Source organism: Thamnophis sirtalis, unplaced genomic scaffold (assembly GCF_051295495.1).
Source record: "Thamnophis sirtalis isolate CommonGarterSnake01/CBP01778 unplaced genomic scaffold, rThaSir2_p1.2 scaffold_10, whole genome shotgun sequence".
Lineage (NCBI taxonomy): Eukaryota > Metazoa > Chordata > Lepidosauria > Squamata > Natricidae > Thamnophis > Thamnophis sirtalis.
Genome location: NW_028261390.1, coordinates 53,219,727 through 53,245,582, shown reverse-complemented (window position 1 = coordinate 53,245,582; position 25,856 = coordinate 53,219,727). Strand labels below are relative to the sequence as shown.

The 25,856-nt window shown below is 40.9% G+C and overlaps 1 protein-coding gene and 1 pseudogene across 3 annotated transcripts in view; one reads left to right on the top strand and one right to left on the bottom strand.

Moving 5' to 3' along the window:
* Positions 1 to 25,856, top strand: part of PALLD (palladin, cytoskeletal associated protein) — a 209,468-nt gene that overhangs the window by 64,260 nt on the left and 119,352 nt on the right. For all 3 annotated transcript variants that reach the window (XM_087724612.1, XM_087724610.1, XM_087724611.1), the window contains 4 exons: positions 2,611 to 2,752; positions 2,957 to 2,980; positions 11,754 to 11,873; positions 13,204 to 13,528. In XM_087724612.1, the coding sequence (XP_087580738.1) occupies positions 2,611 to 2,752; positions 2,957 to 2,980; positions 11,754 to 11,873; positions 13,204 to 13,528 (611 nt within the window). The remainder of the gene's footprint in view (positions 1 to 2,610; positions 2,753 to 2,956; positions 2,981 to 11,753; positions 11,874 to 13,203; positions 13,529 to 25,856) is intronic.
* On the bottom strand, positions 10,033 to 10,740 carry LOC148043890 (uncharacterized; annotated as a pseudogene).

Below are 25,856 nucleotides of genomic sequence, written 5' to 3'. Positions count from 1 at the left end.
ATAGTAATTTTTTTGGTCTACCAATTTCCCCAGTAGGGTACTAAGAGCATACTTAGGAATTATGAGGATTGACAGATGGCACTTCTGGAAGGCAACTGGTTTAGAAGGGCGATTTATTCTGTGGAAAGAAATATTTGGATTTTTTTCAGAAATATTTTTTTCTGCAATCTTAGTTTCCGCTATTTGCACTTCATAAAGTGGAATGGGCTAGTCTTGGACTGCATGCAGCTTTCTAGCATCTCAAGCTTTGGAAACTGAATATGGTACACTTTAGTGCAATTTTGATACATGGTACATTTTTCCCCCCCCACAAAATTAAGAACTGGAACAAAAGTAGAAGACAAAATGCCCTAAACCGTACCCTTAAATATTCCACAAATCCTGAAAAAAAAAATCCTAAATTAGGCTGCAAAATGGTTTCTGGACCTTAAGAGATTGAGGTGAAAATGTGATGGTTTTAGGGTTCAAGTCACTCCATAAACATCTCTCGCCACCGTAAGAGCCCTCTCTTCATCTTTTTTAACTAATTTGAACAGTATTTAATCTTCCTTGCCTCCTAAATTTTTAATTTTTACATGGTTTTATTAACATTTTATTGCATAGTTCCTCTTTGAGAGAGATGGGTGATTCAAAAATGTAAAAAATAAATAAAACAGAAAGCCAGAATATTTAAAAGTTCTGTAACTTTTCCCATTCACTTTTTATTTTCCAAATTACCATTTTTGCAGGGTTTTTTTTTGAAAATATGTGGATAGTGCATAAGTACTTATATATATAATAATTGCTACTAGTAGAAAAGGGGCTGTACAGATAACATGTTTTTTTTCATAATACTTTTTTTCCTTGATAAAGTCAAAGGTGGAAAACATGTTATAAAACACATGTGGGTTGGGGTAGAGTATAGAGATGATTTTCAAGATGGAATTGAGCTACCATTCATCAGCTTTAGGCTGGAGAGAATGTGGAAAAACTTTAACATTGTCTTTCCTTAATTCTCTCAGTATAAGAGCAATTGGGAAGCAAAATAATTTTCATGAGACTTTTAAGATTCTTCTAGTATATATTATAACTTTATACTATACTGTATAGTGTAACTGTTTCCTGATCTGAGCTCCCTCAAAGCATTATAGTTCCATATGGTAGATGAAAGTTGTTTTGGATCTCCTATAAAGTTTCATAAAGGAGCTACATCAATTCCATAGCAAAAAGAATTGTCTAGAAATATACATTGTTATAAAGTAATGTTTGCTTCTCCACATTAAAATTTCATTTCCTCGATATTAACTGAGGAAATATCTGTGTCTCATAGATGCGGATTAGATAGATAGATGGATGGATGGATGGATGGATGGATGGATGGATGGATAGATAGATAGATAGATAGATAGATAGATAGATAGATAGATAGATAGATAGATAGATAGATATCAGGGGTGTATTCACAGCAGGGTCATGTGACATATTGGGACTTTTTTCCACTGTTAAATGGGGTGTGGCCAGCGTGTGACACAAACCGTGAGTTTTACAGCCCTGATATAGATATAGATAGATATAGATAGGCAGCCAGGTTGATAGGTTGACAGGTTGATAGGTAGATGAATTTTCCACAACTGTAAGCATCTGATCACAACATAACTTGATCATCACATGGTTTATGCCAATACTGGGAGTGACTCTTTGTTTAGAAAAAATATTCCTCTTTTCAAAGCCCAAGAGCAAGGTTTCTCAACCTCAGCAACTTTAAGATTTAAGAAGTTCAATTGGCTGGGAAATCTGTTCAAAACAAGACACAAGAGAAGAGATATATGTTGACCTAGACTTAAGACTCTAGTTCAGCAGCCCCTACTTTTTGGGCACCAGGGGCTGGTTCTGTGGAGTAAGATTTTTCCATGGACCGGAGGCGTTGTGCTTTTGTGTACTGCCTGTATCATGCAGCTGGAGCTTCACTTTTTTGCATGGTCTGGTTTCTGGTGCTGGTACACAGATTGGGGGTTGGGGACTCCTGGTCTAGTTTACTTAAAAAGTCACTATTCAAATAAATAATTGAAAAAATAATAACAAATAATAAACAAGTACAAGATTTCAGCAGCAGCCCTTAATTAGCAATAGCAATAGCAGTTAGACTTATATACCAATATACCAATTAGCAATAGCAATAGCAGTTAGACTTATATATGTGTCTTTGTTATTGTCTGCATTTCCCCTTCCCTGATTTTATGTGAGCCGCCCTGAGTCCCCTCAGGGAAAAGGGCGGCCTACAAATGTCAATAAAAAAAAAATCACTAAAAATACCGCTTCATAGGGCTTTCAGCCCTCTCTAAGCAGTTTACAGAGTCAGCATATTGCCCCCAACAATCCGGGTCCTCATTTTACCCACCTCGGAAGGATGGAAGACTGAGTCAACCTTGAGCCGGTGAGATTTGAACAGCCGAACTGCAGAACTGCAGTCAGCTGAAGTAGCCTGCAGTGCTGCATTTAACCACCGTGCCACCTCGGCTCTGCCCAACATTGCCCATGTTGGTGTTATAGCTTGCCAATGTTAATATTACTTTTCCTGATAGACAGGTTTGTCTGTATTTTCATTAGCTTATTTGTGTATCAAACTTTCAGGAACTTCAAAATACAACAGCAAATGAAGGACAAGTAGTTGTACTTGAGTGTAGAGTAAGAGGAACACCTCCCGTACATGTTCTCTGGTTTCGTCAAGGGGTTGAAATTCATGATTCTCCAGACTTCCGAATTCTTCAGAAAAGTAAGTGCCGATTATTTTCCATTGAAGTAGACATGCAGTAAAAAAATACACAAATGTGAAGTTATTATTGTTTTTAACTGTATTCTGAATTTTAGATTCTAATTCTATAAAGCTTGTTACCTTTTGCATAATAACATTTCTAATGCACTTTATTCTTCCTGCTTCTCTTCCCACATCCTTTGCTTTGGATGATGTCATAAACAGAACCACGTTCTACAGCAGAACCTGGTGAGCATAAAAGTATTGATTTATTGTGTTACAGTTAAAATATTTTGTACAAGGCTAGTAATAGACAACTCTTTTGGAGCAGTATTTTCTTCTTATGATCTTATAAATATTAGTTTCTTTGGAGGGGTGAGGATTAAACCGGCACACCTCTTGAACTCACTCTTTCAAATAATAACTTTATAAGAGTTAGAGAAAACTAAAATATATTACGGCAATATTGTAGTTCATGGAGTTTGTTGAATTGTCTGTTCCAATCCACAAGGTTGGTCTAGACCAGTGTTTCTCAACCTTGGCAACTTGAAGATGTCTAGACTTCAACTCCCAGAATTCTGAATTCAGAATTCTGGGAGTTGAAGTCCGGACATCTTCAAGTTACCAAGGTTGAGAAACACTGGTCTAGAACAACTCACTGTGGCCAACATGCCACTGCCAATTTGCCACAACCAACTTGCCGTGGCCAACTTGCTACCGTACAACTTGTCACAGCCAACTCGCCATTGGACAACTCGCAAGAGGTCAAGAGTTACCCTAGTATCGAAGGAATGGGTGGAATAAAATCATTAAAGAAAAGATGCAGAAGGAAGGATGAAATGAAATGTGAATGTCAAAAATTGAATTTCTAATCTGTCCTGTGGCGAGTTGGCTGTTGGTGAGTTGGTCATGGCGGGATGAGTGAGTTGGCAGTGATGAGTTGCCCCATGTGGTTTTTTTTACTGACAGTATATTTTAAAAACCTAAAGTAATAAATAGGAAACAAGATAATTGTTATTTATACCTCTCTGATATATGACATTTGTTATCTATCTCCCCAAAACAGTGTTTCTCAACCGTGGCAATTCGCTGGCTGGGGAATTCTGGGAGTTGAAGTCCGGACATCTTCAAGTTGCCAAGGTTGAGAAACACTGCCCCAAAATCTCAGTTGACTACATGCTAGTCAGTATGGAATTAAAAGCAGAAGAAGAGGAGGGAGAGGGGAGAAACTTTGGAGATTGAGGCAATTGAAAATCTATGAAACGGATTTTTCTTGTCATTATTAAGTTCTATCGGCTTAATGTGTTTTACACTCCCTTCTTTGTCTAGACAGAAATCAGACTGCAACACAGATCTTTTCAGACTGTTTGAAAAATTAATAGCCAGACAAATTACTTAAGGCCAACAACAGTTTGTCAAATGATCTGTTCAGTACTATGTTATTTAGACATTTTGACTTTATGTTAATTGACTTCTTCAAACTAAAGTTCCTTTAAGGAAGGAGAAAAAGAGACCTACAGAATAATTTGCCAGCTGCTGATGCTTTGGCCATTACCTCAGCTGTCTGGAAGCAGCCACAAAGAATATTAAATTTCTTTAACACAATTGTATTTTGATACATTTTAAAAAATTGATAATAATAAAAGAATTTTATGAAAAACCATATCACAAAGAAAACATAAGAGAGAAGATCTAGAAGAAAACTAGAAGATAAAATTAAACAATATATGGAAGAAGTCAACCTAGCCAAAGTGCCAGACAAAGAAAAAACATTGTTGAATAAAAGAATAACGAAGGAATTAACAGAAACAATTAAGAGGCAAAAAAACAAGAAGACACCAAGACCAGATGGCCTTCTGGCAGAATTTTATAAACACCTGCAAGAGATCTTAGGCATAGCTATGCTAGAAGTTTACAACGAAGTATTGTTTGAAGCAAAGATCCTTAAAATATGGATGGATGCAATTATAACATTGATACCTAAAGAAGACTCTGATTTATTACAAATGAAAAAAAACTATAGACTGATATCATTGTTAAATGTAAATTAAAAAATCTATGCCTCAATAATTGTAGAAAGATTGAAAAGATTCCTGAATAACTTCATACAGCAGAGCACATTGGCTTTCTACCTAAGCGGCAAATAAAAAATAATATGTGGATGATTCTGAATAGACTGCAATATTATGAGATACATCCAGAAAAGCAGAAGGCAATGATTTTTCTTGATGCACAGAAAGCTTTTGATAATCTGAGTTGACAGTTTGTTTTTACAATTAAAATATATGGACTTTGGAGAGAAATTTTCTACCATGATTAAAATGCTATACCATAAACGAACAGTAAAGGTAATTATAAACAGTGACATGACTGAGAATTTCAACATAACAAAAGGCTCAAGGTAAGGTTGTCCCTTATCCCCGCTGTTATTTACCGTATTTTTTGGAATATAAGATGCACCTTTTTCCCTCAAAAAAGAGGCTAAAAATCTGGGTGCGTCTTATACACTGGATACATCATTTTTTTGCCTCCCAAAACCCCACTTCCTTCACCCAAATGGCCATGCATAGCCTTTAGGAGCCTTGCAGAATGCTCCTGGGGCCTGGGAGGGCAGAAATGAGCGAAAAATGGGCCAATTTTTGTTCAATTTTGCAGCCCCCCCCCCGCCCCGGGAGCACACTATAAGCCACCTAACCCTTTTTTTAAAAAAAACAACAACTTTTTTTTTGTTTTTTGCTTGCTTTTGCCTCCCCCCTCCCCCAGCACTCTACAAGCCTCCTAAAGGCTATTCATGCCCTTTTGTGGGGGGGGGGGGGGGAACCAGGCCTGTTTTTGCGAAAAACGGCCCATTTTTGGGAGATCTGCAGAGTGCAAAAACTTTTTTAAAAAATTTAAACCTTGGTGCGTCATATACTCCGAAAAATACTGTATTAACCTTAGAGGTATTAGCTAGGAATGTTAGACAAGTTAGTGAAATAAAAGGTATGAGAATGCCGATTTTAGCAAATACACAAGTGTGAAGATGTTTCCTTTATCAACTGCCCTGAGAGCCAAATAAACATACATTCCCATGGCTATCTTCCATTAGGCATTGAAATGAAATGTCCCACATGGCCATCATAAACATTTTCCCCAAAGGTAAGGGGATGTCAAGGCACTTTGGCGCCAGGAAACCAGTTGTAAAATATCAGTTGTCACAGACCCTGCTAATAAATCCACTCCAAGGCCCCCTCCTCCCAACTGAATGGCAATATCACTTTTAGGGATTTGACATCTAGAATTTTTTTATTCACATTTTTTTTCTTGTGTTTTGTCTTGCACTCCCTTCCTATTAATTGTAAGCCGCCCTGAGTCCCCTCAGGGAAAAGGGCGGCCTATAAATGTCAAATAAATGAAAAAAAATGAAAAATTATATCTGTAATTGAGGCCACCATGATAGGTAAATCCCTAATCTTTTTAATCCTTGTTTTGTTTTTAGCTATGCCCTTTGTTTAGTATGTCCTTATATCTTATAATTTTATCCATATTTATTACATTAGGATATATTCACACTTCCATTATAGAAAACCATACTGGCACTTTCAAGTAGTGTTGCTCTTTGATTTTGGTCCATACTAGCAGTAATGAATTTCTAATGTAATGTCTCTTGAAGTACCAAACTAAGGAACTGGACATGGCTAGTCTAGTGAAGATAAGGACCAGGGGGAGACATGATAACAGTGTTCCAATATTTGAGAGGCTGTTACAGAGAGGAGGCATCAATCTGTTTTCCAAACCACCTGAAGACCAGTCCAGGTATAATGGATGGAAACTGATGAAGGATTGGATTGGATTGGATTTATTGGATTTATATGCCGCCCTTCTCCCAAGGACTCCCAAGATGCCCCCATCTTCCTACCTATAGCCGTAGGTGTTAAAAGATTGGCTTTCTCAGCAAGGCCTAATAGAGATGCAGCACTTCAATCCTCCTGGATGCTGCCATCTCATAAACATGCTGCTGGGCTTACCGGCAAGCTCCTGCACCTTTGCTGCCTTGGTCGGAGCCTGATTCCGGAAGAAGCCCAGGGAAGCATGTTAGATCGGGTAAAGGAAGGCACACAAAGACTCCAGTAACAACAACTCTTTATTGCAAGTCAGGTAAACATCTGGCTGAGGATGGGTTGGGCAGCATCCCCTTTTAAAGGGATCTTGACCAATGGGATTCGACCTCTGTTCCCGCCGGAACAGAAGACCTTGGTGAAAACCTCTATCAGTGGGGGGATATCTAACACCCCTTCCCTCTAGGATAGATGAACCCAGCTGGTGATGTAGTCACTCAGGTAGGCGGGATTTTGTGTAGCTCTGCCTGACCTGCGCAGTTCAGTGTGAGTGGTTCCTTTGGACAAGTCAGATGGACTTGTTTGCTCTGCGGTTCTGTCTGATGAAAACTCCTGGAACTTTCCACAGGCCACGGCTGGAGCTTCTGGAGCTAACTCACTCGGAGCTTGCTGTGGGCCTGCATCGAAGTCAGATAAGTTTTCCGAAATTCCCGGGCTTGAGTTGGACATGGAAGGATTGTTATCTTGTTTCGTGTGGCTTTGACTATCTCGTGCAGAAGTTACTGTTGGTTGTCTAAGTTTGGAGTTGAAAATCCGGCTACGGAGTTGGTCAGTGTGCCTTCTCCAAATTCTACCGTTCTTGAGCTCTATTGTATACGATCGAGGACTGATAATTCTGATTACCATGGCAGGAATCCACAACGTTCCCCCTGTGTAGTTGTGTGTGTAGAGCTAATCACCTATGGAGAAGGATTGAAACTTGCTTGTGGAGTCAGGGGTGATGTGGTAGAATAATTTGGATGTAGCCGGTCTAGGTGAGACCTTAAGTGGCGGCCCATGAGAATCTCAGAGGGGCTTCTCCCAATGGTAGCACTGGGTGTGATGTGTTGGATCAATAGATAGTGGTTGATTCATGTTTGCCAATCGCCTGGGCCCATCCTAGCAAGGGCCTCCTTTGCCGATCTCACCATTCTCTCCACCTAACCATTGGAGGCTAGATGGAATGGCGCGACCAGGGCCATGCCTGATTCCCTGAGAAGCTAGGAAGTTCTCAAATGGCATAGTCGTGAATTGAGGGCCATTGTCAGAGACCAAGACATCAAGAAAACCGTGCGTGGAGAAAAGTCTCCCTAGTACTTTGATTACCGCTTCTGCTGTAGTGGAAGACATCAGGACTACTTCTAACCATTTTGATTAAGCGTCCATAACTATGAAGAATGTTTGGCCATGTACCAGTCCAGCAAAATCAATGTGCACCCTGGACCATGGTGCTTGTGGTTGCTCCCACTCCTTAGCGGGCGCTTCTGGGGGAGCCAGTCTGGATTCCTGATAGGGTGTGCATGTGGCCACCCATTCTTCGATCTCCCTGTGTACATTAGGCCACCATACGTAGCTCCTTACCAGAGACTTCATTCTGACTATCCCAGGATGACCTACATGTAATGCTTCTAGTACTGCGATGCACAGTTTGTTGGGAATGATTACTCAGTCCCCCCACAACAAACACCCGTTAATAACCAATAATTCATCACGTTTGGCAAAATACATTTTGAAATCAGCCCCTTGGGCCACCCCCTACACACCCAGTTCACTGACACTGAAAGGAGAGGCATCGCAGGTCAACACCAATCGCAGGGTCTGGCTGTATTGTACAAGGAAAGAGTCCGCTTACAGGAGTCGTTTTACTGAGGTAAATGCGGCGATCTTGGCTTTGCCCCAGGACCATTTCACGTTTTTGGCTAGAAGGCAATGTAAAGGTTTAGCAACGGTGGTTTTCTGTTTGAGAAAGACGCTGTAGAAATTAAGGAGCCCAAGGAATGCTCGCAGTTCGGTTTGATTGCGAGGTGTGGGGGCGTCCTTAATAGCTTAAATTTTCTGTGAGTTCGGGTGGATTCCAGACCCATCGATTAGGTATCCTAGGAATTTGACTTTTGGTACATTAATTTGACATTTTTCTTTTTTGAGGCGGAGACCCTTATTTCTAATTCTGGCCCAAACTGTTAGTACACATTTTAAAAGTTGCACCTTATTTGTAGCCAATACCAAGATGTCATTGAAATAGGGGACGACTCCTGGAATCCTCTGCAAAAGTCGTTCCATGATGCTTTGGAAAAGTCCAGGGGCGATACTAACATCAAATTGCTGATGGTGGCATTTGAATGCACCCCTGTGTATCACAATGGTTTGGGCCTCCACGGTAGCGCCATCTACTGGCAATTGTTGATATGCCTGTGCCATATCCACTTTTGCAAATATTTTCCCTGGGCCGAGCGAATGTAGTAGGTGCTGTACAATGGGCACAGGGCTTTATTAATTGTGCATTTATAGTCCGCACAGATGTGGACAGACCCATCAGGCTTGACAGATGTCACAATTGATGCATGATCGACTGGCTCTAAGATGCCCTGGCTCACACGCTTGCCAATTTCTTTGTCAATTTTCGGATGGAGAGTGAAAGATACTCTTCTGGGTTTTAGCCTAATTGGGGCTACTGTGGGGTCCAAGCTAAAGGAAATTGGGGTTCCTTTGTACTTACCCAGACCGGTGCTGAAAACATCCTCAAACTTCTTAAAGATGGGCTCAGTGCCGTTGCTGAAAACATCCTCGAACTCCTTAAAGATGGCTTCAGCGCCTTCGTCCCTCATGGAGTTGATTCCAGTCACTTCCATCCCCAAAGCTTGGAACTAATCAAGCGCCAGGAGGCTTTGAAGGTTCCCGCTGACCACCGTCACAGAGAAATTTTTTTCTGAATTGTTTGTAGTTTACCCGGAAAGTGCCTTGGCCCATGATGGGGACTTGGTTAGAGGTTTATAGAGGTTCCCCTGGTAGTCATGCAGGCGGACATCGGTGTTTCAGAAGTGTTGCTTCTGTAGCTTTGGGATCGCTTGCTTAAGGACTGATCATGGAATTATGGTCAGTGATGATCCGGTGTCGATCTCCATCTCGCATGGAGAGTCCTCGATGAGGACAGTGACTTTCAGCTTTTTGGGGTGCCTAGTGTGGATTTGTCTAACTGGGACAGTGACATTCTGCTTTCTTGGGCGCCAAGAGCAGATTTGTGTAACAGACGTATGGTTGGCGATCCTATCGTCGCCTTCTGACTGTCGTGGGTACTTCTGCCAAGCCCCTGGTTTGGACTGCTGTTGGCGGCTTTGTGAACCTTTGGCTGTCTGGTGGCAGTAGGAAGTTGCTGCGACACACCTTGGCGATGTGCCTTTTCCTCTCGCATCGCTGGCAAGTTGCTTCATGAAAGTGGCAGAATGCTCAGGCATGGTCTCCTCCACAGCTGGCACAGAGCGGAGCTTGCGAGTTGAATTTTTGCACCAGCTTGGCGTGGCTACTGCGCATGCAGTAGCTGTCGCCCTCCCCGCTTTCGGGTCTCTCAGGCTTAATAGTCTCGCAATGTACGTGGGTACTCTTCTGCGCGTCTTGAGGTGCGCTCTGGCGCTATAGGGTTTCCATCGATTTGGCGGCTGATTCGGATGCACTAGCCTCATCTAGTGCGATCTGCAGAGAGAGGTTAGACTTAGCGAGTAGCCTCCTCTGCAGGGTAATGTCTCGCACGCCGCAAATTATGCGGTCCAGAATCAGCTTGTTCAGGTGTCGGAACTCACAGTAGGCTGCGGCTTTTCGAAGCACTGCTACATACTCATTGATAGATTCGCCCTCCATCTGGTTCCGGATGTTAAATTCATGTCGGCAAACGTATTTGGGCGGCTTGGGTGCAAAGTGAGTCTTCAGCGTTTGTTGCAGTGCAGACCAGGACATTGCTTGGAGCGGAGTTGGTTCCGAGAGGTTTTTCACCGTTTCAAACACTTCCTGGCCACAGTGACCCAGGAACATGTTCTTCTTACGGGCTTCTGGAACACCAACAAGATTGTTCACTTCGAGGAAACACTCGAATCGTAACATGTACGATTCCCAGTGCTCGGTGGCTGGATCATATGGAGTTGGTGGGGCGTGCATAGTCATCCTGATTTAATTTTGTCTTCAGTGATGATTTGCTCGATGCCACACAGGATGCGCCTGAACTGGATGCACTTGCAAGATCACGTTTGCTCTTTTTGTTCTCCTAGTTGCCTTCCGATCCAATCCTTGTTGCCAGTGTTAGATCGGGTAAAGGAAGGCACACAAAGGCTCCAGTAACAACATCTCTTTATTGCAAGTCAGGTAAACATCCGGCTGAGGACGGGTCGGGCAGCATCCCCCTTTAAAGGGATCTGTCAGACCTTTTGACCAATGGGATTCGACCTCTGTTCCCGCCGGAACAGAGGACCTTGGTGGAAACCTCTATCAGTGGGGGGGGGGAGGGATATCTAACAAAGTGCGTTGAAAGTCTGACTTTCTTGGAGCAAGGCCTGATAGAGACGCAGCACTTCAGTCCTCCTGGACACTGCCATCTCGTAAACATGCTGCCGGGCTTCCTGGCAAGCTCCTGCACCTTTGCTGCCTTGGTTGGAGCCTGATTCTAGAAGTGGCCCGGGGAAGGTGTAATGCAAGGTGGCTCTCTGCTCGGCCTGCCCCTTCTCCAGATGACCCAGGCAGACAGCAGTCAGCTTCTGCTCCTGGCCAGGGAGACGGATCTGGCCAAGAGGAAAGAGAGAGGGAAAGAGAAAGAGAGAGGAAGGGAAAGAGAAATGATATTACAAAAGTTTTTATTTTTTATTGTTGCTAAACGTAATATTTCAAAAGCAGAAAAAAAGTAACAGGCATAAAAGTGTTTAATGTTTTCTTAGGACAATATGCTGAACTCTGCCTTGTTTATCATTATTTTAGGTAGTAAAAACTTAGAATTCAGGTTAAATTGCTGTGTTGGCACTTTGCAATAAATAAGTGGGTGTTGGGTTGCAGTTTGGGCACTTGGTTTCTAAAAGTTTTGCTATCACTGCTCTAGAGCCAAGATTGAGGCTAAATAGCTTGAATTCCAAAGCTAATTATGTGAAGCCTAATGAGAAATCGTTATTTTTCTTTTGATTGCCTTTTAGAGGAGATATGTACTTTGGTGATTGCAGAGACTTTTCCTGAAGATGCAGGGATCTTTGCATGCACAGCAAGCAATGATTATGGATCAGTCACAAGCACTGCCAAACTGACTGTGCTGCCAGGTATTCAGCGTTTTTTTGGTGTTGTCTACAATCAGTGGTGGGTTTCAAAAATTGTTCGAACCTACTTTGTGGGTGTGGCCTCCTTTGTGGGAGTGGCTTGCCGCCCATGTGACCGGATATGAAGATGCCAACGACACTTGTCAGAACCACCTTAAATTACCTTACGCACAGCACTGGCATGCATAAGAATATGATGTAAACTTGTTTTTTAAAAGGCATCTTTGGTTTGCGTTACCTTTCACAGAAGCACTGAGTTTTATAAATATGAGCATGATAATGTAGAATAATCATATGCAAGGACCAGTGGTGGGTTTCAAATTTTTTTGGAACCTCTTCTGTAGGTGTGGCCTGCTTTCCGGGTCCATTGGTGGAACCTCTTCTAACCGGTTCAGTAGATTTGACGAACCGGTTCTACTGAACCGGTGCGAACTGGTAGGAACCCACCTCTGTCTACAATATAAGTGAAACAGTGATATTTGGACCCAGGTCCACCGGACACATTGTATGTTATATTTCCACATCTCTTACTGGTAACTTTACATCAGGGTAAAAAGAATATGTAAAGTTGACATATGTAAGAGTATTCTACATAATCTTCTGAAACAGAGGTTCCCAATCTTGACAACTTTAAGATGCGTGGCTGGGGAATTCTGGGAGCTGAATTCTGGGAGTTGAAGTCCACCTCTTAAAAGTTGCCAAAATTGGAAACCCCGGCTCTAAATCTTACTCACTTAATTATTTGATTTCTATTCCACCCATCTCACCTAGAGATGGCATTAGGAAATATAGTAAAATAAACTCTGACAATGGATCCAACTACCAGAAATACAGCTGCTAATTATAAAGGGAGAAATTTGGCTTTTGAGGCTAGGTGGCAGCAGAGGCAACATGGAAAAAATGAGTAACTCATATTAAAAACAAAAGCCAAAAAAAAAACACCCAGTAATTTTCCCGGGAGTATTAAATATAAACCAGGAATGCATGCAGAAATCTTGGAATAAGTTGGTGTTTCTCATGCACAGTGGTATTATAAATCTGTGATTAATTCAAATAAGATTGATACACACAATTCATTCATTTAGCCAATACTGAGCATAGATCAGTTACTGTTCTCAACTCAGTTTCCAATTGTAACATGATAATAGCAGTAAATAAATATTTATTTATTTATGATCCTTCAGTTCAAATACTCATGAGAATTTGAAAATGACTGTCTTTCCTAGCATAACTGTTCAATGTAACTGACTAAAGTAATGATCTCAATGAACTAAAATGTGATGATAATTCAAATAATGTTATGTTGATGTACTTTTTTCTCTTTCTATTTCAGCCAGTTGCGAAAGCTCCAGCCATGATTTGTCAATGGGAGTACAGAATAAGGATAACTTTCAACATTTCCCACCTCCACCTTCACATCTTGAGATTAATTCTGTGGAGCTTCCTCCAAAGCATTCAGAGCACTCCAAGATCAGTCATCCCAGCTCAAGTGCTTTTGAATTACAGCTTAACTCTGTTGAGAAGAAAACCAATGGAATTCATCCTACCCATGGAGTCAATGGAATCATTAATGGCAACACCAAAACTGATAAATCCCACCCTGGTGAATTGCTTTCACCCACAAAAACACCACCACCTGTGCTTGCTAAGCCAAAGTTGTGAGTAATTCTTTGTCATTATATATTCTAATATTATGAAAAGGTATTTTATTTTTGTTTCACAGGGGACAGAAGTTTAGCAGATAAAATTTCAAGACATCTTGAAGACACCAAGTTAGACAAGTCATGTTAGCTAACTAAGAGCATACATAAGGTCATGAAGTATGAAAAATTATAATGTTTCTGAAGAGTTGCTTCACATGACATTTTCTTCTATATGGGACTACATTGGTGTAATGGGAATGAAAACTCATCTTCAAATCATTACTTGGCCATGAAGCTTAGTAAGTGGCTTTTTTAGTCAGTTGTTATCTCTCATCCAAACATGAAATGCTTGGAGTGGAGGGATAGAAGCACTGTTGCTTACATCGTTCAATACCTTATTATTGCATAATATAAATTAATATCTGTGAGCAATGTGCTTACCTCACAAGTCTAAGGTTCTTGTTAAAATAGATATATAGATAGATATATAGATACATCTACTGTAATGGCTCCTCTCCTAACTTGAGAAAGTAAAGACTCTTGAAACAGATTACTTCAAAAGGAAACTTTAATCGAGCAGGATGGAAACCATTAGAAGCAAAGCAGCATCTGAAAACCTTTAGGCCATGCAAATGGGATTAAGCTGATAATGACCCCTCCCCTTTGTCCGAATGCAGATTCTGACCAATACACATGTGAAGATGCTTCCTTAACTCTTCTGCCCTGGGAGTCAATAAAGCACAGGTTCCCATGGCTATCTCTAGTTAGACATCAAAGTTATATATCCCACATGGCTACCATAAACATCCCTCCAAAGATGTTGGGACCTTCAGTCTCCCGGTGACAGGAAACCAGTTGTACAGTTGTAAAACTCAGTTGTTTCAGATGTAGCTAATAATTTAACTCCGAGGCTCCTCTCCTCTCAATTGAATGGCAGTATCATTTTTAGGGATCTGACATGCTGCCGTTCTTTAGAAAAAGGAGAGATTCACCTGTGAAAAAATAGGAAAAGAAATTGCATCATAGTATTTTAACAAGGTTTGTCAGGGTATTGGGAGTGAATTTTTTTCAATAGGGCCCTAACGTGTTGTTTCTCTACCCATTCGTTTTGGGCTGAAGGTAAATGCTTCCAAGCAACTAAGTATTGGGTTTTCCCCCTGTGGGTCCTAGAGTCCAAGATTTCCTTAATTTCAAAATTGTTCACTTTCTATCATGATAGGAATAGGAGGTATAGGTGCATGTGGTCTGAGGTGTGAGATTACTTCTCATTTGAGTAAACTAATATGAAACACTGGATGGACTTTCCTGAGTGTCTTTGGCAGGAATAAGTCTACTGTTACTGGGTTGATAACTTTGGTGATCAGGAAAGGTCCGATGAAATGTGGCCCTAATTTCTTTGATGGTTGCAGTGACTTCAGGAATTTTGTCTATAGGTATACTCTATCTCCAACATGGAAGGGTTTGGGATCTACTCTTTTTTTGTCAGCTTGAGTTTTGAAAGACTCTTTAGCTTCCTGTAACGCTAATCTAACCACTGGCCATGTGTTTCTTAGGTTGTCTATCCATTCTTTTAGTGAGGGGATGGTGGGTTCCTCTGTGGGTAGTTCAGGCATGGGGTTGAAATCCTGGTCTGTTGCTATTCTAAAAGTGGTGAACCCAGTGCTTGAGTGCACAGCGTTATTGAAGGCCACTTCTGCAAAAGATAAAAGATCAACCCAGTTGTCCTGTTGAAAATTAATAAAACATCTTAGGTATTGTTCTAGAACCATGTTCCAATTTTCAGTTTGACCATTGGTGCATGGATGGTGACTGGAGCTCAGTCCTTGGGTGGTGCCCAGTAAGTTTAAGAATGCCCCCCCTAAATTTGGAGGTGAATTGGACCCCTCTATCGGAGATGATTCTCTGCGGGGCTCCATGAAGGCGATAAATGTGTATCAGGAATAACTTGGCTAGACTTTTGACAGTTGGGATCTTTTGGCACGGTATAAAATGTGTCTGTTTTGAAAACTAGTCTGTTACAACTTAAATGACAGTATTCCCTGCGCTTTCTGGTAGTTCGACAATAAAATCCCTAGCTATCTCCTTCCATGGTGCTGAGGGCTCGGCTACCTTCTGTAACAGTCCTGGCATTTTGCCTTGGTGTCTTTTGGCTGCTGCAAAATTGGACAGCTGGCTACATAGCTCTCTATGTCCTTTTTTAGTCATGGCCACCAAAATTGCCTTTTAATTAGATGTAAAGTTTTTACAAAACCAAAGTGTCCTGCTAGTTTGGAGTCGTGGCACCTTTCCATTAAGTACAGTCTTTGGCTGGCTGGAACATAGAACTTCCCTCCCACCCAAGCTAGGTTATCTTTCATCAGACAGCTGTCTGTGGCTCAAAAACCATCCGTCGGTGGTTAAAACTTGTTTAAAAGTTTGGGTGGTATCATTGTCCTCCAGAGTGTCTTGTTTTCCCTGGGATCTGGTGGTTACTCTAGCAGCTAGTTGATTGTCTTGTATCATGGATTTGATTATGTTTGGCTTCATACTGTTGTATTGCAGTTTCCTGGACAGTGCATCTGCCAGGAAATTTTTTCCCCCTGGGAGGTATCTGAGCGTAAATTCAAACCTTTTAAAGTACTGAGCCATCGTACTTGTTTTGGAGAGAGTTTCCTTGGGGTCTTTAGGGCTTCTAAATTTTTATGATCCATCCAGACTTCAAAAGGGATCTTACTCCCCTCTAGGAAATGTCTCCAGGTTAAAAGAGCCCATCAAACTGCCTAAGCCTCTTTCTCCCAAATGGCCCACCTTTGCTCAGATTCATTCAATTTTTTGGATATGTAAGCGCATGGTTGTAATTGGTCTTCCTCATTTTTCTGAAGTAAGATGGCTCCTATCGCCGCATCGCTAGCATCTGCTTGTATGATGAACGGTTTCTCTGTGTCTGGGTGCTTCAGGATCAGTTCTGCCGAAAACAGCCTTTTAAGTTTTTCAAATTCCACTTGGCATTCCATTGTCCAGTTCAAAGGCTGCTTCGGTTTCGGGTTTCCCTCCCCCTTCGTTTTTTAGAGCTTGGTGATGGGGAGAGCAATTTTGGCGAAAGCGGGGATAAACTTCTGGTAAAAGTTTGCAAATCCCAGGAAGCTTTGCAACTGTTTGCATGTTCTGGGTGGTTCCCAGTCAAGTACCAATTGCACTTTCGAAGGATCAATTTCTATGCCCTGATGTGAAATGCGGTATCCTAAGTAATCAATTTTTTTCTTGGGGGAATTCGCATTTGGAGAGTTTAGCATAAAGTTTTACAGAGTGAAGTTTGTTCAGAACCGCCCGGACTAGTTTTACATATTTTCCTTGGTCTCAGAATATAATAAAATGTCATCAATATAGACTATGCAGCCCTTATATAGATACTCCCACTACACTTCGTTTATTAATTGCATAAATACTGCAGGGGCCACTTGTAGCCCAAATGGTAGAACTTTGAATTGATAACATCCAAGAGGGGTGTTAAATGCCATTTTCCATTCATCTCTCTCCTTAATCCTGATACCGTAGTAAGCCTCCCTTAAATCCAGCTTTGAAAAAATTCTCCCTTTGGCTAGGTGTGCTAGCATATCCTTCATGAGTGGGAGGGGGATATACATTTGCCATACTGATTGAATTTAAATTTCTAAAGTCAACACATAAGCATTTGGAGCCATCTTTTTTCTCTCTAAACAACACTGGGGCTGCAACTTTTGATCGGGCTTGTTCAATAAAACCGCTTGCTAGTTTTTTTTTCCAATGAAATTTATTATGAAATTAAACAGTAACATGTTTCCTGACTAAGACCGTTCTAACAAGGAAATACTACAAACCTTTGAAATTTTATTGGATTTTAATTTAATTTAATGAATTAAAAGATGTATAGGCATCCAGACATCTGCTTGCCAAAGTCAGTTGTCTGGTGAGCCAACACCCAGAACCACATAGTTCCCTATCATAACCTTACTTCCACTGCATTTTTGAGCAGACCAAGCAATAGCTCTACTTCTTTCCCAAAAACACACAAGAGAACTAGTTGGGTTTTTTTTAGTCTTCTTTCATTCAACAAATGGTAGAAGCTCTATTCCTTTCTTATTCCCCTTAAGGAGTTTTAATACAAAGGGGATTGGTGTTCCTCAGTTTCCAAATACCCTGAACTATTTGTTTTAGACAAGTTTTAGATTTTTTCCTAGTGGATGAGATTTTTTTTTTTAAATGACAGTTTCATTTTAATATCACCAATTAGTATATTGTTCCTGTTACCATCATAATGCTTGTAAACTATAAACATAACTGCTTGTAAAAATAATGTAAATATTTTAGTTTTTTGGAAAACATTTGTAAACATTTTGTTTGCTTTTTTAATAAGGTTAAATAAGTAAGAATTCATCTTGACTTGATAAACAAATTCAATTTGTTCAATTTTAGGCATTGTATGCATGAAAAGCATTTACAAGTAGTTTAGATACCTTATTTTATATTTCTGACTTTTCCTGTTCTTTTAGTATGGATGTTTGAGGAACATCTTTATATGTGAGCTTTGCTTACATGTTGAAGAGTGTTTTCTGTAAGGCCTCTCTCCAGTTGCCTTCGGAATATATGCAATGCCCTCCTGAATTGAATCCCTGGTCTGTTCAGTCCAAGCTTTTGTTCTCTGACAGCCTAGCCAGCTACAGGAGTCTACTTATTTCCTATGTAATAGCCTTCAGAGGCAGTAACCTTGCTAATAGCCGCTGAGACATTCACTGTAGGTGCTTGCAAGTGGTGGATCAGAGATTGATAATCCATTTACACTTTCTTAGAGTGAGAGGCTTTTAGTTTCCTTTTATTGTGTGTTATTTTTTTCCAGAGATGTGTGCATAAGACCATGGAATAATTTGCCTATTGTTTGGTTTTCTGAATGACTTGGCTAAAGATTTATATAAAACTATATGAATTTCAGTGTTCTGCTGTACTTTCATTAATTTGACTTTAACAAGGTAAATGCGTTATGCAGAAGTAATAGCACTTATATATTGCTTCATAGTGCTTTACAGCCCTCTATAAGCAGTTTACAGAGTTAGCATATTGCCCCCAACAATCTGGGTCTGCATTTGATCAACCTCAGAATGATGGAAGGCTGAATCAACCGTGAGCCATTCAGAATCAAACTCCTGGAGTGAGTAATGAGTTAGCTTGCAGGTCTGCATTTTAATCACGGTGCCACCATGGCTCTTCCTATTTAATAATAGAAAGGCAGAAAACATATATGTGATGCAATTTGTATCTTTTCGCATGCTTTTGAATGTCTCATGCCCAAGTAAACATTTCTACTCTTCAAACATTTTCTGTTTCCTTATAAACAATATGCACAGTGTCAAAATGTTAACTAAGTACATGTGTAAAGCCCAAACCTAGTGTCCCAAAGGTCTTTTTTCAAAAGGCAACTGGACTTTCTTGTTTTTTTGGTTTGAAGATGTTTCACTTCTCATCTAAGAAGCTTCTTCAGCTCTGACTGGATGGTGGGGAATGGAAGGATTTATACTCCTTGCAGACAGCTAGTCATTTACATTCTTTTAGAGTGTCATTGAGGCCACTTGGAGCTTTATCTGTGTCTTCAGGGTCACCTGAGTAGTGCAAATGGGTGTGGAGCCTTCTTGGAACTGCTGAAAGAAGTATGTTGTAGACTGGAGATAGATGATAACATATCCCTCCACCTCTGTTGAGAGAGGGCTGTTCAATTTTGACATAGATGGCCTCTTTGATCCCTCTTTCAAGCCAGCATCCGCTCTGTCCAAAATGTGGACTTTGCTGTCTTCAAAAGACTTCTTTGTTTTTTAAATGCAGATGGACTGCTGAATCTTGTCCTGATGGGTTTGTTCTCCTATATCAGTGTTGGTGAACCCTATCCATCTACTCCCCTTCCGAATGCACGGTGCAGGCTACTGAAGCCGCCACAGCGGAACACTGATAAGGCACCTGGCCCAAAGAGCTGGCGCCTTGGCAATCTGCTCAGCCGGACCCATGCCAGTGGGGGGAAGCAACCGTGCCACCCCAGGAGTTGGAGATCGAAGTGGTGCCACCTGAATAGAGGATGGAGAAAGAAGCCTTTGCAGTGCGATGGGCACTCCTCTCATGCAGACACGCCAGAGGGGGCTAAGGTGCCTTTTGAAGTCTGGACTGATCATAAGAACCTTGAAGCCTTAAAGACACCCCAGAAGCTTTCCCCCAAACAAGTACACTGGGCACAATACTTCCAATGATTCAACTTTGAGCTCAAATATATCCCAGTGGGGAAGAATCTGCTGGTCAACACGCTCTCAAGGAAACCCCAATTCAATAGCCAGCAAGAGAAAGTCGTCCATGCCATCATTCCCACACTGCAAATTGCAATGCAGGTCACTACCAGGGGCCAAGCCAGACGCTGAGCCACACCCTTAGAGGAGAATCTGACAGCTGACTTAAAAGCGGCACTTCCAACAGATCAATGGCTTGCCGAGAATCGAGAGACTTTAACCATGAGAGAAGGACTAGCATGGGAAGGATCCAAGCTCTATGTCCCCAGCAACTTGAAACTGGAAGTCTTACAATGCAGCCATGACTCATGGTTGGACAGCTACTTTGTATTTCTAAAAGCCCTCCACCTGGCTTGGAGACAATTTTGGTGGCCCACGATGAAATCAGATGTGGAGGACTACGTGAAAAGCTGCGCTATTTGTGCTACTATGAAAATGAGACTAGAGAGGCCCCCTGGCAGTGGTGAAATATATAAAATTTTGCCACTGGTTCTCTAGGCATGGCTTGGTGGGTGTGGCTTGTTGGGTCATGTGACTGGGTGGGCGTGACCAACTTTTTAAAATTTTAAAGCATTTTTTTAATTACCTATTCACCCGAACCGGTAAAAAATGCTTTAAGAAGTGAGGGGAAAAGGTTCAGCTGTGCCATGCGATCATGGAAATCTTTTCCCCCCCCAATTTTTAAAGCATTTTTTTACTATCGGTTTCGGTGAATAGGTAATTAAAAAATGCTTTAAAAGTGTGAACCAGTGTGATCTAGTAGCATTTCACCCTGCCCCCTGGGTTGTTCCAACAAGTAGCTAAGCCCAGCCGACCCTGGGAAGAGATTGTCATAGACTTTATAGTAGAACTCCCAGAGTGTGGGGACAACACAGTGATTTGGACTGTGATTGATCTGTTTTCTAAGCAAGCACACTTTACTGCTTGCTTCGGACTACCATCAGCTAAGAAGCTGTCCAGTATGTTCATCAAACAGATCTATCGACTACGCGGCATGCCACAACAAATGATTTCGGATGAAGGACTTAGCTCGGCTTTTCATCTGCATACAAATGGAGCCATGTCATATACGAATTCCATGGTGGAACAATACAGCAGATATTATATGGATTACCAGCAAGAGAACTGGGTGGACTTGCTACCTTTAGCAGAGGTGGATTACAACAACACAGTGCACAGAAGCCCTGGATTGACCTCTTTCCAGATCATCAGTGGCATGGAGTTTGTCACCACTCCTGAGTTGCCAAGAGATCAACCCCCTTCCATGACGCTAGCTGAATGGATAGAGTCATTAAAGAAAGATTGAGAAAACATTAAAAAAGTGCTAGCTGTTGCCGCCAAAGCGTATAAAAAGCAAGCCGATAAACTTAGATCTCTCCAGCCGCCCTTTTGGGTGGGAGACCAAGTTTATCTATCAACAAAATACATTAGGCTAAAATTGCCTAGTAAGAAGCTAGAACCTAAATTATTGGGACCTTTCCCCATAGTGAAAGTAATTAACCCAGTAACAGTGCAGCTCAGGCTCCCCCACATACTAGGGAAAGTGCATCCAGTATTCCATTGCAGCTTGTTAAAGCCAGCTGTCAGTTCAAGGTTGAGATTGCAGCAAGCAGCACCTCCCAAATTAATTGTAGTACAAAGTGAGACACACTACAAAGTAAAAAAGGTTTTAGACTCTAATTTACACAGAAGCAGATACAGTATCTAGTTCATTGGGAAGGGTACCCTTTGTCAAAAGCTACCTGGGTTAAAAGTTGGGATGTAAAAGCAGATGCATTAGTGAAAGAATTTCCTGATAAATTTCCTAATAAGCCAAAGGGTCCGGGGGTGGGGGGGCGGGGAGGTGGTTAACATGCCACATGCTGACTGAATTAACCCCCTGCTTCCCTCTCATTCCAGGACATAATTTTCAACTGGGGGGTGGGGGTGGTTTGTCAGTCCTGGAAGCCATCTTTTTTGTTGGAGCTTCAGGGCTGCCACATTTAGTACCTGGGAAAACGGACAGGGGATTGAAAGGACTGGTGGAGGATTAGTCATAACAACATTCTTTCTATGGGAGTCAAGGACACTCAGCCTGCACCTCGATGGGAGTGACTGGGGATTGTTGAAATGATTGGACCATGTGATAGACTTATGGGTGCAGGGGATGGATATTTGACTTTCTTTTGGGTGGGGACAACCTAGAACTCTCAGATTCGGGTCTTCCCAGATGTCCCAATATGACATCTCTAATAAATTGGAACTTTGAGGAACTTCTAGCCTTGGCGTCTTCTTTCATTGGGGGTGTTACTTGGAGCCATGGTAGTATGATGAAGGATTTCTTTGCAGAAAGGAGAGCTTTTTAGATTCTGTCAGAGTGAAAGTGGTTGAAATCTATGGATAAAGTATGTAAAATGTGCAGAGCAGGGGTGAAATTCAGCAGGTTCTGACAGGTTCTGGAGAACCAGTAGCGAAAATTTTGAGTAGTTCGGAGAACAGGCAAATACCACCTCTGGTTGGTCCCAGAGTGGGGTGGGAATGGAGATTTTGCAATATCCTTCCCCCAACAGTGGGGAGGGAAAGGGGATTTTGCAGTATCCTTCTCCTGGAGTGGGGAGGGAATGGAGATTTTGCAGTATCCATCCCCTGTCGCACCCACCAAGCCACACCACACCCACCAAGTCACACTCACAGTACTGGCAGTAAAAAAATTTGAATCCCACCACTGATGCAGAGCCATGCTATAGGATAAAATATCACTACAATAATATGAGATTTGACCATTGCAGGTTAGCTGTTTTACAATTAAATGTTAGTTCTTTGAAATGGAAGAAGAAAGATGAGCCAGATGGGCAAGAAACAGCAAAGATATACTTTATATCTTTATAGAGCCTCTATAAATGTAGTGTTTATGGTTCTGTGTTCACTTGTTTTTGGGGTTTGGCATTTCTTCAGCAGCTGAGCACATGAAATTCTATAACTTAATGAGAGTTCTGCAGTATTAATAGTGGAGCAGCCAGCTCAGCATTTTTCTAGTGACAAAATTTCCACTTCATAGCTCTTCACCTTTTTCTTCCTTTACTGCTGGAACCAAGGTACTTTGATGCCTAACTTCCATATCTCTTGTGCTTTTTAAGCAGCTCTTCCTTCACTAGAGGCAAAGATTCATAGTCCCTAGCCATCAGTTCAGTATAATGCTTAATGGCAGCTTTATTTACTTCCTTATGATTACAAATACAGAGAGGCATAGGCAGAGAGCAAAGCTGGATGCTGGCTGGAGTATCAATTTTGCAACTTCTCATTAGTTGATGAAGACAGCATTTGTCAGTTTCTGAGGAATACTGAATGTTTCTGAAGGTTTTGTAAGGTCCCAGATGTTTCCTCGAGCCACTGAGATGCCAAAAAGAATGAGACTCTAGACAAGGCTTGCAAAAAAATAGCAGCTTTTATTTTTGGTCAAAGCTAAAAGAACTGGGTGAATACTGTATCCAAAACATACAGACAAAATGCATGTAGGAATAGCTACACCTCTGCAAGAGTGGCTCAGAGTATTATATACATTTTGCCCCATTGGAGACAAAGTTTACCCAATCAGAGGCAAAGGTTCGTTACCAATGTGGGTCTTTATTTTCAAAGATTTCTTTGTTCAGGCCTCTGTCTCTGCCCTCCTTGTCTATGAAGCATCCCTATTGTCCTGTGTCAGGGAGGGGTTTCCCCTCCCTGGCCAAGTTGTTTATTTAGCAGAATGCTTTCAGGTATCCCCCTGCTGTAGTACTATCTATGAGGCAGAAAGCTCCCTACTCTGGTTCCTCCATCCATGGGGCCTGATATTCCTGGGTAACCGTTTCTTTTATATTTTCAAGAATGTGCCAGCTTTGAAACAAAGAACAGAAGCAAGACACAGAAATGAGATAACAAGCTTTGCACTAATGCCAGTATAAAGGTTACAATTTACTAAACTAGAATTAGTTCCTAACAACTAATTTCTGACAGTATACAATAATATGAGCAGAAACTAATAACTTTCACATGTTTCACATGTGAAAACAAATTTCACATGTTGGAAAATGACAATGCTGGCAACACTGAGGATGTACAGCAATTTCAGATAAAGAGAAATTGTTTCTTAAATCTGTAATTGTAAGTGTTCCTGTTAAGAATAAACTGTGTTGCACATAAAGGTTAAATAAGGGATGTAAGCTCACTTATTCAAATATCTTCCCTGGTATGTTTCCAAGTGCAATTCCAAGTATCTATTTTCAGAAAGACAAACTATTTTCTCTTAGGAGACTATCAGGCTTTTAAGATTTTCGGCACCCAATTGCTCTAGTTTACAACATCAGTTTGGGCTGTATGCTTTAATATGTTCCTGCTTTTTTATTTCAACTTTATTGTGATCTTGAGTAAAATATTAAATTCTGGATTTGATGAATAAATAGAGATGGGATGTTGGCTGTGTCATAGTTTCACAAGCAACTTCTTCTGGTACTTGTACAACTGTACTTCTTGTCCTGAACTTAAACATCAATAATGAGAATATGATAGCTATTCCTAATTCCATATTTCTGTATATCTTATACTCTGAAAATACGGTATTTTTTAATGGACCAGACCACTATTTTTGTAGGGAAAAATCCTTTGTTTACATGCTACCATAGAAAATGCAAACTCCTGCAAACTAAATGCAAATTATCTTTTAGAAAGACATTCATGTCCAGATAAAGTTTTACTAGCACTTAGCAATAGCACTTAGACTTATATACTGCTTCATAATGCTTTTACAGCCTTCTCTAAGCAGTTTACAGAGTCAGCATATTGCCCCCAACAATCTGGGTTCTCATTTTACTCACCTTGGAAAGATGGAAGGCTGAGTTAATTTTGAGCAGGTGAGATTCGAACTGCTGAACTGCAGCTAGCAGTCAGCTGAAGTTGTCTGCAGTACTGCACTCTAATCACTGTGTCACCTCAGCTCTGATGATGCCTAGACAATGCTTGCTGCACATAAACAAAATGTAGAGGTGGATTATGCCGAATTTACTTTACCAGTGAATTATTGTTGGTTAATAGGGTGGTTGGGTAGTAAGACCTGTATCAAAGATCCTGATGCAGGATACTTCATTCCCATTCATATTCTGGAGAGATGAACTAGGAGAGGTTTGGGAATTACAGTATAAGTGGAAGACAAATCCTAACCCTCAGAGAATTTCCACCTGTCCAAGTTGATACGTTTATGAATATAAACTTAGTGCCAAAGAAGGCAAGGATTGACAGCCTATAGAAACTGGTTTAGATTCATTTGAAATTATTTGATTTGATTTTTTATTTAAACTTTAACAAATGGCTGAACTGTTCTTTATTTTCCCCAAGACCAGTTATCTCCAAGTAAAAGAGTGGAGAAAAACAAAATAATTACTAAATTCAGAGAGGGTTGAAAGTAGCTGGTAAACTAGTCTGTAATTGAGGGATAGTTTTTTTCCCCCTTTGAGGCATTGAGGGGAGGGGGCTCCAGGTGAGAATTTTGAGGCAGGATTCTAGGATTCCCAATGAAGCAAGTTTGTTCACTCCAGCTGACGAACCAGGTACTCCATCCATTAAAATAGCGAGATCCATTCTAGAGTGATACAATTGCTCCCTGCTTCCAGGTATCCTTCAGTTTTTCAACTCATACAGTATGTAACCTTTAATAATTAAAAAAAAAACTTGATAAATTTTCATTCTGGAAATTTTTAAGATTAAGATTAATCTCTTCCTTCACCTAGGCAAAAGAGGTTTTTTTAAATTTTTGCTATATAATATGACTTAATAGAAATACTTTTTATTTAAAAACACTAAATTTGTTTATATTTGTGTGCAGCTTTAGCTGCTCTTGTTCATACTTATTATGTCTGCTTGAAACTGGAAGAGGCTCAAAAAACAAACTGTCCCACTCTTTGGTATGTTGGGCAAAGAATAATGGTAAATATAATTGTGACCATTTATGCTTATGTTTGGGGATATTTTTTTTTTGAAGAGGAAAAATGTCTTAGCTTTTTTCCCCTTCTTTAATCGTTTTCTTAATCAAAATAGCTTTGAATGCAAAAAAGGAT